The sequence below is a fragment of the Habropoda laboriosa genome, unplaced genomic scaffold, assembly GCF_001263275.1.
Source record: "Habropoda laboriosa isolate 0110345459 unplaced genomic scaffold, ASM126327v1 scaffold40, whole genome shotgun sequence".
In the NCBI taxonomy this organism is placed as follows: Eukaryota; Metazoa; Arthropoda; class Insecta; order Hymenoptera; family Apidae; genus Habropoda; species Habropoda laboriosa.
Window position 1 is genome coordinate 1,035,508 of NW_017100231.1, and position 14,960 is coordinate 1,050,467.

At 39.9% G+C, this 14,960-nt stretch overlaps 1 protein-coding gene across 1 annotated transcript in view; it reads left to right on the forward strand.

Moving 5' to 3' along the window:
• Nucleotides 1-14,960, forward strand: part of LOC108571541 (neurogenic protein mastermind-like) — a 186,018-nt gene that overhangs the window by 59,531 nt on the left and 111,527 nt on the right. Inside the window, 2 exon segments of the mRNA XM_017933606.1 lie at nt 4,264-4,505; nt 4,507-5,980. Coding sequence (XP_017789095.1) covers nt 4,264-4,505; nt 4,507-5,980 — 1,716 coding nt within the window.

Below are 14,960 nucleotides of genomic sequence, written 5' to 3' on the forward strand. Positions count from 1 at the left end.
TTTTCTCTTTTCTTCTCTCTTTCGGACCGTGGAGTCGTCGGTGCTTGGAAGAAGCGAATGGGGAATTCTTGGAGAATTTCAAATTGTCACTTCCCCTTTTTCGAAATGTTTTGGAATTTTCGGTTCGATGTTTTTTTTTCTACGTTTGGTTGCTAGGTTTTTAAGTTTAAACATCCTCTCTGTATTAGAAAGAGTTCCGAAATGGACGAAAATAATGGGAACATCGAAGGAAGTGAAAAGTGGCGATGGAAAAGTAAGAAAGGAGATACTTAAATCCTTGAAAGATTTAGAACGAAATTTTTAGAATAGAAGGGACTAGAAACATTGCTGAATTCGAAAATAATGCGAAGTGTATCAGACATATAAAAGAAAGAAACAAGCTTGAGTACTATAAACGACAGAAGCTAGTTGGAAACAAGTGAAATTTCCAGCAAGCATTGAAAACCAGCCTGAACAAATGAAAAAAGATCTTCGGTACTTCCTGAAACACAAATATCTACCAACAGTGTTTTTCAGATGAGTAAAAAACACTTTGCACTTCACAATTCCGCTAAATTTTCTATAACGATCTCTCTATATTTCTTCCACCGACTATACTCTTCACACAACAAAATCCCCGATCCAACAATTCTCGTTCGAATCGTAACAATCTCTTACAGCCTCTACCTTCGCTTCTCATCAAGCATCCCAATACTCGCTCACCAGGTCATGCATGGTAATTAAAAAGATCGCCGGTCAAAGTATTAAAAATCGTATCCGCGATAGGAAGAGAGATAGGGCGACTAGAATTCGATTTTCGTCACGCACCGGTACGCGACAAGGAGAGTTTGAAAAATGAGCGGAGTAAAAAGGGGTTGGTCATAAAATCGACGATCAAACGAAAAATTCGTGCTCGATCACAGAAGGATACACACAGGGCGGGTCGATGATTGGAGCATCCTAATCGGAGGGCAGCTTTCGATAGGGCGAAATACGTGCCGTCGATACGAGGTAGAAATAAAAAAAAAAGGGGGGGTGGAAAAAGTTTTTCCAGGGTGTGGTCGAGCCTCCGGTGTACACAGAGAGAGAGAGAGAGAGAGAGGCCACACACGGCAGAGCGTACATTTGTCATGATTTGAACCGGGATAACCTGCGCCTCGTTCCAAAATCGATAATACGTATTACCCTCTAATAGGGACTCGCTCGTTCTACGTTTCCGCGAGCAACCCTCTTTCAGATGCTGCGGATCGAAATGAATCCACGTCTCTCGCAGATGTAACGCGATATCCTATCGAACTTGTGCTCGGTGACGTCGCCACGCGAGATAGAAAGAGTCTTCCTTTATAAAAGGGAGGATTTTAATTTCATCTTCTTTACTTTTTTTTTAAGTTTATTTTTCTGTTAGTCGAACGGCAGTTGGAGTTACCGGCGTCGAATTAACCAGGCTCTTTTGGCGAAATTTTTCTGGTAGAAGTTCTTGAGAAATTTGTAGTTTCTTGATTTTCAACTGGATTTCGAAGTTTTTGTGAAATTTGAATCGTAAGGGAGAGTGCCTAAGTGTTGATCGCTGATTTTGATGGAATTTATGGTTGATGTAATTTTTGGGAAAATATTTGACACATATTTTTTTTCTTTTTCTTGGTGAAGGGAAGAAGAAAACAGCTTTCAAAGTTGGGGTGCGAGATATTTTTATTATTAGGTTTAGAAAAATAAGGAAAGCATAAATAGAAATTGCTTATTTTTAAATGTGGAATTCTATATTACAAATATTTTAAAAATAATATTTGAAATATTTTAAAATTAATATTGCAAATATTTTTGTTAATTTCTATTGCAATATGGTAACCCAATTTAACACTTTTCTAGCAATATCGAAAATCAGGGATAATTTGTAATTTTCATTTTCGACGTTATAACCCCCCGCGTGCAGATTGAATTATTACATACCGAATGCTTGTGTCTGCATAGGTGTCGTCACAGGAGAAACCTGCTGCTTGCTACTTGAATTTATGATTCGCTTTATATCTCTTTCACTAATAACGCTGACATTCTTATTCACTGGTAGAGGACTTTTTGCAGATCCCAGTGTAGCTCGTTTCGCTATTAATTAATATCAAGTGTTTTGCGTATAAGACGAGATTTACGAGCTAGGCTTTCTTTTCCTGACTTTCATTCTACTCGCATGATCTTTGCAGTAGACGTCCACTGGTTTATTTCGTTACAATGTCGCTGCGTTGCATTTCAACGATTTATCATCGGTAAAGATCAATTTTCTCTTGTTAAATCCTGTGGTATTAAAATCTAAGCAAAAATATGAAATTTAGTATCGTTCAGAAGTTGCAAATACTTCTTTCACTCATAAACACTGCAATACTTCTTCTTTTAATTTTCAAAAGAAATTAGTTGAAAAAAATGTTTGCCACATTCGCCGTTATGAATAATTGTCGCACGACTTGTAATACCTGAGGAATCCTCGGACGTGTACAGGAAATTTACGAGACAGGGTCATGATATGCGTGTCGCTTAAGAAGGTCACTTCGAACACTTCCTCCGGTATGCAATTAAGAACGCTTATACCTCGGAAATGAAGTATTTCCTTAATTGTCGTGCTTACTGGAACACCGTCCCACAGTGCAGTCAACTATTTTTATAAAGCAGAAACGTCGATCGTACCCGTCTAGCCTCTTCGTGTCTAGAATTCTGCTTGTCCTATCTCGTCTTCCTTCTCTTACCCCCAAAACCATCAGCCAAGTCAAACGGACCCATTAGCAATTTTCCAAAAAAAGTGAACGTTCCATAATGTCAAATATCATTTGTAACTTTCCAACTCTGTCGATAAGGACCGAATTTTTCAGTCACTTTTTACCTATATAAAAAGTCACTTTTGGAAAATCCCTCGTTCCAGTGTTAAATCTACTATACACTTCCTTCTCTCACCCCTAAAACCATCAACCATATCAAAATGACCCATTAGCAATTTTTTACTAACGTAAAAACTAACTTTTGGAAAGTCCCTCGTTCCAGGGTTAAATCTACTATAAACTTCCTTCTCTCACCCCCAAAACCATCAACCATATCAAAATGACCCATTAGCAATTTTCCAAAAAAAAGTGAACCTAATTTTTCAGTCACTTTTTACTAACGTAAAAACTAACTTTTGGAAAGTCCCTCATTCCAGTGTCAATTCTGCTATAATTCAAAACGAGATACTGTATCATATATCATATTCGATCGCGCAAAATTAATACACCACAAATCAGATACGCGAACGACACAATGAAAATCGACTTAGTTGGTTCGTCTGGACGATTCCGCTTCGATAAATTAACCTTAAAATATTCGGCCGCAGCAGTCTCATTCAAACATCATCTAAATTCGACTCGAGTTTTCCTACGTCCATTAATCTCGATCGAGCGAACCGCATCGAGACGCATAGACTCACGTGCCGCGAGTCAGTCGCGATTCGTGTACCAAGATTTATGCCGCACGCGGGGGGACACCGAGAGTCGAAAGCGCGATAAAACAGGCTGATCGGTTCGCCAGGAGCGTTGCTTCGTCGTTGGTGGACACGCGGCGTTCCGCACACAAAGACGGGACACGGGGCAAAAAGCGTCCGCAGTATTGACAGGTACGGTGAGAAATTGCCGGGTTAATTGCTAAAGAAACGGGTGAACAGAACGAGGCATCCAGCCACCGTGAGTTAAATATCCTGCGCTACCGGTTGTGCCCCGAGACTCCAGATCGAAGAAAAACCGGAGAGTTTAGACCACTCGTCGCGGCGTTTTGCCTTGACCCACGAACAGAACGCTGTTAGCCGCTTCTCTCTGCTTTTTTCCTTCGTTTTTTCTTTTTTTCCCCCGTTCTACTCGTTCTTTTCGCGTAAGTTCGAGTAGTCAGTTGCCTTTAATGAGAATACTCGAAGGTACTGCGCGATTTAGAAGTCATTTCTGGGTTTCTTCTCGTGGCTCCTTTGCTTTCAATTTTCAATTTTCCATAAATTCGTAGGAATCCTAAGTCTGATTATCGTTAATACTTCATTTTTCAGTATGTGATCTGAAAATGTGGCGATCCTCTGAAAGTGTTGCCATCTTCTTTGTCATCATTTTGAATAAACGTATTAACTCAATTTTAGGTGAATTGACATTTCAGCATAAATCACCTCGTACACAGCCAAACCTAAACCTTAATACTGCCCTAATCAACCTTCGCGATACGACCACCGTTTCAATCAACATCTCACCATCCTACACCAAACTAATCGAAATTTTCTCTATCTCGTTTCAGCAGCAAAAATTCGTGAAGAGGACGGCCGAGGAGTTGGAGCCAGCCGGCGGTGGTAGCGGAGACGGTGGCTTCGGCGAGCCCCCGGTGAAGCTGCAATGCACGCAGGCACAGCATCAGCATCAGCAGGGTCCCGGTGGAGGTGGCGGAGGTGGGCCTCATCACGGTCACGGTCAGCATCCGTCTGGAAACGGCGCGAACTCCACCGGTTCGACGCATGGCGGCGGTGGAGGTGGCGGGGGGGGGGGGGGGAGAGGGACTGACCAAGTTCTCCGTGGAGATCGTGCAGCAGCTAGAGTTCACCACGTCCGCGGCGAACTCGCAGGCCCAGCAGATCTCCACGAACGTGACGGTGAAAGCACTGACCAACGCGTCGGTGAAGAGCGACCTTCTGAACGCGTCAGCGTCGCCGAAATCTGGCCCGGACACTCCAGCGTCGGCCACGTCGAGGCCTCAGACCGGAAACGGCGGTGGAGGTGGACCGGGGAACGGCGGAGCGGGCACCGGTGGTCCAACCGGCGGCGGAGGAATCGGTTGCGTCGACATAGGCAACTTAGTTGAGTGCAAGCAAGAACCGGACAACGAGTTCGTCGATCTCGAACAATGCGCCGCGGCGCTGGAGAAAGACGCCGCCGCGAACGGTGCAGGTTTCCCTGGATTCTCCGACTTCATGGGCGACGACACAGGCGACGAGATCATCACCTCCGACGCGTTCAAGGATCTCATCTCCGAGATCTCCGACTTCCATCCGGAGTTCATGAAGGACTTCGACTTCGAGGAGAAGATCCCCGTAGACGCGCTGGCTAACAACGCGGCAGTGGCCGCGGCCGCGGCAGCAGCCGCCAACAACAACAACAACAACAACAACAACAACAGTATCGGGACGAACAACGGTCAGATCAAGATGGAGGACGACAAGGACTCTATACACCAGCAGCACGGGAACGCGAATAGCAATAGTGTGAATAACGGTACCGCCACGAACAATGGTAACGCGAACGTGCCCGCTAATTCGAGTCCAGGTGCTCTCGGCTCTGCTCAATATTCACCAGCTAGACTAACGTATTCCGGGTTGGACTTCAAGTCCGAAATGAGCCCAGCTGCTCAGACGTTGAAGCAGATGGCCGAGCAGCATCAACACAAGAGTCAACAGCTTGGTCTTGGCGGGTTTAATCCTGGCGCCGCTGCGGCTGCAGCTGCTAGAGGACCTACCGCTCGTTCACCTTACGCCGAGTTCCCGCAGTTCGGCGGCACGTCCGACTATTTGGGCAGTCCCGGTAGCAACGGTCCACCTGGTGGACAATCTCAGGCAACTTCTGGCACCGGATCGTATCATAAGAACAACGGTACGTCCGGATTCCAAGCGCAACAGACTAACGACATGTTCGTCGGGTCGCAAACTCAATTTGCCACCGGTCTGGCGGATATGAAGAGACCACAGCCGACCAGCGGTGGGAAACCAAGTATGCTTGGACCAAGTGGAGGATATAAGCAGCAGTATTCGCCTTACGGTAGTCCAGGATCAATGCCGAATCACGGCAGCCCTGGTTATCCACTTCCACCGAGAGGATCCCAGGGTGGTGGACCCAATCAAACCGGCTCACAGGGACCCTTCACTAGCTCCACGCCACCGAGACCTCCCTCGGGACCAGGCACCTCCACTCTGCAAATTAACCAGGCGCAGCAGCTACACATCAACAATCCGGGACATCAGATTCAGGTCAGTGGATATTATTCTGCTATTCGTTTGTTCTGTTCGATCAGTTTCATTTCTGGCGTTTAATTTGCTCCAGATTTCAGAGATCACTTTGGAGATAGTTTTGGGTGTTATAGAGAATTTCGGTGGATATATGGTGGGATTTGAACGATCAACGTTCTGAATGGAACCATTTTTTTTAAATGTTTCACTTCAGTTTCCACGAAATTCTCACTATTCGCTTCGCTGCGGCAGATTTTAATACGTAACGCGTGTGGGAGACTGTAAATTTGTAAATACGACTGCAAAATTTGTTGTTTTGGTCATTTGGTTTATTAAATTAAGGTGAGAAAGCGTGAAGGATTAAATTGAGTGTTATATCAAAGTGGAAGTGTAGGAAAAGGCTCGAGCAGTATAGCGCGAGTAAATTTTCAAAATCTCTGTAGCAATGAAAGGGTTAAGCGAGAAAAGATATTCACCAACTCAATGCTCCCCTAAAAAGATTTGCTATTTCGGTCACATAGTTTCAAAATTCGGTTCATTAAATTAAAACGGAAGTGTATAGAGCGCAAAATTGATTATAGAAAAAGTCTCCAACGGTGCGGTACGACTAAACGATCGAAATCCCCATAAGCATCTCTAGCACTGAAAACAGCCATTCCTCCACCGAAATTAAATTACAAACTATTCAACTCAATATTTTACTCGCCATTTCAACTCGCGATCCTCCACAGTATCTCAAACCAAAACAAACTCGCGATACAGTGAAAACACCAATAAAACACCTACCCAAATAAAAGATCCGCAAGAAGTCATAAGTTGAAGGAACTTTCTCGTCGTAATCATCCTCTGAAAAGACGTAGCAACTCTGAAAGTAAAAGGAAGCGAGAGAAAGGGAATAAGAAAAACGCGATGATAAAGACGAATCAGCGAAAGATCACGCGAGCGTACGGGAAAGAGCGAACCGGGTGAGGCCGAATGATATCTGTTGCGTCGCGACGACACGTCTATTTTTGTCGGGCGGCATCACGGTAGCAGCGACGTCGTCGTCGGTGGCGTCGCCAGCGAAGGGGCGTACTAGCTGCGCCAGCATAACCACCACCACCGTCGATGCTGGTAGTAGTACTAGAGATAGTAGTAGTAGTAGTTGAGAAAGCGAAGGGGTATGTTGGCGTCACGAGGGCGCCGCGACGCGCAACAAGTAGTCTACCCCCACCGATCCTCTCTTTATAAATTTTCCCTCTCGCTGTTTACCCCCACCAGAATACATCGACACATCGCGTGGATATCTGAGAGAGAGAGAGAGAGGGTTGGATGGCCGCGCGCAGCCGGCGTCGCGACGCCACCACCGTCTGCTCGATTTAACCTGCGCCTGCAATCCGCGTCAATACGCTCCGCGAACGGTAGTCGCGAGGCTGCACTCGCGACGACGAGCTCGTTTCGCATGATTCCGTGTGCCTCGAGACGTTTTCGAATGTCACGGGGAGGACGTTTTGTAGAGACGTCGGGGAATGGTCGATGCTTGGGGTAAATAGCGTGACACTTGGCGCCTACGATCTTTCTGTCGTGAGATCTTGAAGGACAGAGTTGGGTCTGTCTCTCTCTCTCTCTCTCTCTTTTTTTCTCTGGCAGCATGATCGAGGCGTCTCGCGAGCGGAAAATCGTGCGACTACCGACGGTTTCTTTGGAATAAAAAATGTTTTTATTTTGGTATCTACTTACAATATGGCAGTTTAAGTATAAGCTAGAAAATTGGGTTAATTTTTTGTGATCGTTGCTTTGCAATAAAAAATTTGTTTACATTGTTACTTTAGAACATGATCGTTCAAGTATGAAGAATTCTTCCTTTTTATCTTTTAGAAGTTAAAAAATTGGGTTAATTTTCTATGATCGTTGCTTTGGAATACAAATTTTTTTTATATTGTTACTTTACAATATGACAGTTCAAGCATAAAGAATTCTTCCTTTTTATCTTTCGGAACTTAGAAAATTGGGTTAATTTTCTATTATCGTTGCTTCGAAATAAAAAATTCTTTTATTTCGCTACTTTACAGTATGGTACTTCAAGTATAACATGGAAAATTGGTTTAATTTTTGGTGTTCGTTGCTTGAAATTAAAAAAATTTTCTATCTCACTATTCGAGGATATGAATTGTAGTACAAGCATAAAGAATGCTTCCCTTTTATCGTATAAAACTACGTCTACATACTTGAAATTCTCTGTTCGATTTCAATTTATAACATTCACGATTGCCAGAGACAAATTACACGGAGTATTTCAGTATCCACTTATTCGTCACGACAGTGAAGCAGTAAACAGATAACAGAGCCACTAAAAAGATCGTAAAGTGGTGAAATAAGTCAGTGAAATTAACGTGTAGATCAGTCTAATGCACCATACACTTGGAAGACATTTGTGGGGATGTAATGTCCCCGCTACTGTTCTTTATTACCTCAACACCAAAAAGATTTGCGATACTGCTTGCGTAAATCTTGTTCGACAATCTTGATCTCATTCACTTAAGACGGACCATTCGCATTTCTATTGCTGTTCTAGCCTGTTTCACCTGCAGGTGGTCTTAGATCCTTTTTACGTGCCCACTTACGCGAAAGGTGTAATAAATTTGTTTCACTGTGACTGGGGCCGTTTGCATATGTGAGAATTCTGTGAAACTAAACGTCCGCTCTACCTTCGGAGAAATTTTCCAGAATTGAGCAATTCTTATTTTCATTTTAGAACGTACAGTATAGCCAATTTTGTCGAAATTCTTATTGAAAATTCGTAGCGTTGAATGTAAATTATATTTCTGCAATTTTGCCTCTAAAAAATTGTGAAATAAATAAAATTATCATACGTATTAACTAAGTTCACAAATTTGTAAGTACACCTGATTTTCACATTTCACATTTTATTGAACGTAAAGCAAACCTAAATAGTCATTATAAAATTATCAAAAAAAAAAAAAAAATTATTCAGTGTGAAATCTTATATCTAATGCGAGGAGTATAGTCGGTGGAAGAAACATAGCGAGGACAATACTTTTCGATTGGAACTGAATGAAAGCTAAGTAAGTCATACTTAATGCGACACTAATCGAGGCTTAAAATCATTATCGTCACTAAAAAATTACGATCCAAAAGTCTGATAATGCAAGGAGTATAGTCGGTGGAAGAAATATAGCCAGAACAAAATTTCTCGATTGGAACTGAATTAAACCTAAATTATACTTAATGCGACACTAATCGACGCTTACAATCACTATCGTCACGAAAAAATTACGATCCAGAAAACATTATTCAGCTTTAAATCTCGTAATATAAGAACTCCATAATTTTTGTTCACATCTGTTACTAGATTTGTCCAAAACATGCAATTTAAATGATATTGTACTTCCTGTACTCACTTGTCCCAACACTTACGAACACCAGTCTACGTACCCAAATTCCAATTAAATTCGACACAATTCAATCAACCCTAAATAAACCCCGACAAAAAGGAAGAACACAAAAAAAAAATTGTCAAATGTTAGAAGGAAGCCAGCGACGGGGGAAATCGAGTAGCGGAGCGAAACAGCCAAAATCCCTCGTCCATTGTGACCGTTTCGAGGTGATCTTATCTGGTTGTCCCCCGAACGTCTTGGAACGCGTCGGTGAAAACGTTCTCTTGGTCCCGATCGCGTATGGACACGTCTGTCTCTCGTAAATCACGCCAGCTACCGCCCGCGTATTTGCATCTCAATGCGTCCAGGCGAATGACGCCTCCTCCCTCGACTCTTCTTTATTCCCGCGGCCCTCGCCACCTTTTCCTCTACCTCCCTTCTCGCTCGATCTCTCTCGCCGATCCCTTCTTCTTCCACTTCCTTTTCCTCCTTTTTATTGTTATTGCGCTGCACTTTCGTTTCTCGACTTGTACGCTACGCCGCGGTTTTCCACTCCTGTCTTCGCTCTTGTCGTCGAGCAGACTTTTCACCGTGGGGAAAAATGGTTATTACGCGATACGTTTGCTAACTGCGAATCATCTGGCTCGGATGAAAAATTCGATGTTATGGAAATTTACGCTTCGAGCATTTTTTTTTTCACTTGGCTCTTTTGCTGCGGAACTTTGGAAAACTGAAGAGTTTCTTTGGAAATGAAAATTCGAAATTTTTATGAAATTGTTTATTTTAGTTTCTTCCGTTGATGCAGTTAATTTTAATGTGAATGAAATTTTGGAAAATTGAGGAGTTTCTTTTGGAAAGGAAAATTCGAAATTCTTATGAAATTGTTTATTTTAATTTCTTCTGTTAATTTACTTTATTTTAACGAGTTTTGAATAAAGTTACGATGTGTATTAGGAATGTCACCATACTGGCGCCAGCAGAGTGCAAAGGGTTAAAAGTTTGACGGTTGGAAATGAAGTGTATCAGTGGAAGTGATTTTTATGCATTTATGGGAAACTTAAAGGTGCGACATTGCACAGAATGCGTGTAATACGAAAAAATATACAAATTATAGAGTTTTGTGGTTAACTGATAACAAGTGAAGTCGCTTCTGTTACAGAGTGAAGCTTCATTTGTGGGAAAATATCCTCGAATAATGAATACAATACACACGCATTACAGTGATCATTCATGGTTTATTTATGGTTTATTTTCACTTTATAATAAACAGCCATGATTCACTCCTGCATTCATATCATTTGCATTATTCGTGTCAAAAGTGTCTCCACACACATTTCTTACATTTTCACACTCTAAAAATTTTCCTCTTTTTTCTTTGCTATGATTTTTTATTTTCTATTAAAAAATTTAATTTTCCCTATTTATCAGACACGTTAAAAGGACGATTTACAAAAATCTCTCTGTTTCCTTATTATTATATTTTTTATTTTCTATTAGAAAACGAAATTTTCACAGTTTCTGTCCATTCCACTATTTACCAATGGCGCAAGGAGGACGATTTACACATTTACAAAAATCTCTTTTTTTCCTTATTACTGTATTTTTCATTTTCTATTAGAAAACGAAATTTGCAGTTTCTGTCCATTTCACTATCTACCAATGGCGTTAAGAGAACGATTTACAAAAATTTCTCTGCTTCCTTATTACTATATTTTTCATTTTCTATTAGAAAACGAAATTTTCACAGTTTCTGTCCATTCCACTATCTACCAATGGCGTTAAGAGGACGATTTACACATCTACAAAAATCTCTTTTTTTCCTTATTACTGTATTTTTCATTTTCCATTAGAAAACGAAATTTGCACAGTTTCTGTTCATTCCACTATCTACCAATGGCGCAAGGAGGGCGATTCGCGCCCGCACGCGTGTCCGCACGGCGGAGCGCGTTGAAAATTTCCAAACAACGGTATCACCGTTCGAAGAATGTTATCTCGTGGCGAAATTTTGCATATCGTTCCCAGCGACACCGAAAACCGGCCGTTTTCCCACGTTTTTCCGCCGTATCAAAACGGACCCGTCTATCGCCGCCGGAAGTTGAAAAGGTGCCGAAACCTGCAGCGTTATCGTCACAGCGCCGTACGTGTTCTTCGTTCGCTGGAATTATACTGATCGCGTATTGTTATCGAATTTGGGTGCTGCTGCCACGTGTGGAATGCAAACGACTTGGACATTTAGGTCACTGCTCGAAGTACCGATGTTTTTCGCGTGTAGGCGAGTTTGTTCAAGGAAATGTGGAATGCTTGAACAATCGAACGAATTTCAGTTGTACAGATGTCTAGGATTAATTAGAAAGATTTCTGGAGAGATCGATGAAGAGTTCTGTGTTTGGGAAATTAATAGTGTAAAATTGAACGATGAATTCGTTCCGGAAATCGTGGATCCATGGGTTAACACTGTGTTAAGTGTGTTTTAGTGTTTATACAGGTCGATGGAAAAATCGTAGATCTGTCAAGTGTATCGTGAATTTATAGCGGATATGAAAATTGCAATTGTTCGATGATAAAAACTGTCGTGAAAGAATAGCAGGATTGCTAAGTAAAATGCAAGAATTTTCTTTAGTAATTGGGAAGTTGAAATGTATTTTTCCTACGAAATATGTTCGCTTGAGTAATTTATGCAAAAAGTACAATAAACAGAAATCGTCCTACTTCCTTCCTTAGGTATATCTATTGAACAGAACTGAAAAATTAGAAATTCCACAGTGTCTAGGAAAATGAAATATTTATTAGGAATGAAAGAATACAATAAAAACTCGGTTGACAATGTATTAACTTGAATTTTTCTACTCTTAAAAAAGCAAAGTATTATTCAAGAAAAAACAAGCTGACTACTGAAAATAGATTTATTTTATTAAGTTGTTAAATTTATTTGATTAAAAACAGAAATATTAATTACTTTGTTAGATTGAAACAGTGGTCCAGAATTCTTATTTAATTAGTTTTCCATAGAATACGGTTTATCCTAGAAAATACACTTTTTTCTATATTTTTAATAAGAGACGAACAATTAGCATTTTCTTCACGAAGAGGGTTACGAAACGAAGAGAGTTCTTGTTGGACGTTTTCCCGTCTCTTGGAGCGTTTCCAGCAACGAGGTGTTGGAATATCCGAGTACGAGTGTTTTCCTCATTCGAGCGCGTTAATAAACGGACACGCGCGTATTACCGGAAATTGAGCGAGCGCGCAAGCGCCTCCCGTTTCGGTTAAAAGGTTACGTAAACCTTCGATCGTGTGCGTTTCGAGTGCACGCGAACGTGTGTCATTCATACTAAGTGCATTTAACAGCCTGCTATTTTACTTCCATTTTTTTCTACACTCCACGAGCTGTTTTTTTCAATTTTTAAAAAATTCGCGGAAATAGACGAATACAGTTTTGCAAGGATTTTGCAGGAAAAGGTTGTTTTAGGGATAAGTAGAAGTGTGGAACGAGGGTAAATTTTGAAATGAAATGTATTTCAGATTAATTCGTGGGAATTTCGTTCCTTTTTACATTCAACAGTCTATTCTTTTAATATGAAAGAAATTCACGAAAATTGATAAATGTAATTTATTTCAATTTTGCAGAGATTTTGTTATTTTCTTTAGCAATAAATGTAAGTATGCAATGAGCATGAATTTTGAGACGAGATGTATTTCAATTTCGTTCCTTTTTACATTCAACAGCCTACTCTTTTAATATGAAAAAAATTCACGAAAATTGATAAATGTAATTTATTTCAATTTTGCAGAGATTTTGTTATTTTCATTAGCAATAAATATAAGTATGCAATGAGCATAAATTTTGAGACGAAATATATTTCAATTTAACTCCTGGGAATTTCGTTCCTTTTTACATTCAGCAACCTATTTTTTTAATATGAAAGAAATTCACGAAAATTGATAAATGTAATTTATTTCAATTTTGCAGAGATTTTGTTATTTTCTTTAGCAATAAATGTAAGTATGCAATGAGCATGAATTTTGAGACGAGATGTATTTCAATTTCGTTCTTTTTTACATTCAACAGCCTATTCTTTTAATATGAAAGAATTTCACGAAAATTGATAAATGTAATTTATTTCAATTTTGCAGAGATTTTGTTATTTTCTTTAGCAATAAATGTAAGTATGCAATGAGCATGAATTTTGAGACGAGATGTATTTCAATTTCGTTCTTTTTTACATTCAGCAACATATTTTTTTAATACTAAAGAAAATTCACGAAAATAGATAAGTATAATTTATTTCAATTTTGCAGAGATTTTGTTATTTTCTTTAGCAATAAATGTAAGTATGCAATGAGCATGAATTTTGAGACGAGATGTATTTCAATTTCGTTCTTTTTTACATTCAGCAACATATTTTTTTAATACTAAAGAAAATTCACGAAAATAGATAAGTATAATTTATTTCAATTTTGCAGAGATTTTGTTATTTTCTTTAGCAATAAATGTAAGTATGCAATGAGCATGAATTTTGAGACGAGATGTATTTCAATTTCGTTCTTTTTTACATTCAGCAACATATTTTTTTAATACTAAAGAAAATTCACGAAAATAGATAAGTATAATTTATTTCAATTTTGCAGAGATTTTGTTATTTTCTTTAGCAATAAATGTAAGTATGCAATGAGCATGAATTTTGAGGCGAAATGTATTTCAATTTCGTTCTTTTTTACATTCAGCAACATATTTTTTTAATACTAAAGAAAATTCACGAAAATAGATAAGTATAATTTATTTCAATTTTGCAGAGATTTTGCTATTTTCTGGTACCACGTAGTTTTCGTAAAACCATTGTTTTAGAGACGAATATAGGTATAACAAATTTTGAGATGAAACGTATTTCAATTTAATTCGCGGGAATTTCGTTGGATCGAATCGAACGGATGGTGAACACGACACTTGTACATTCAGAAGCTGAACGTTAATTCGTGCCTAATCACGAATGCTGAATATTAATGTCGATTCCAATGATAAATGCTTTCCATGATCGAACGCTTTCAGGACGCATCACGTGTTAACGTATCAACGGGAACGTTACGCCACTGTACAATACCACGTTCGAATCAAACGTTGCGATTCCATTGACAGATCAATCCACTGAATAATCCTCCGGTATACCGTTTATCTGAAAAATGTGAAAGAAAAGTGAACGAGATGAATCGCTATTTAACTAATTTTTTAACATTAAACCTGCAATTTGCATTGGTGTGTTACTGCAATCTAAAAGTTAACAGAACAGTGAGAATTTATAAAATGTGAAAGTGTCGAAAAATCGTGAGAAAATTGAAGGAGAATCGAGTAAGATAAAGATTGTAAATGTTGGAAATTTCAGTGGAGACGTTCTCGAAAGTCTCGTCTTTTTCCCAGATTTTTCAGTATCTATGTATATAGAATGAAAGTTTGAAACCTTCATATGATTCTCCGATCCACAGACTCTGTTGCATGAAAAATACAGTGCAGCATTATGCAGCTACCTGTCACCGACGCGAACGAACGTCATGGACTTTGTCGGAATTTTATTCGTGTCGGTAGATACGCGGAGAATCTCCGCTGGAGGGGTTGCTTTTTCCCTTCTTTCGAA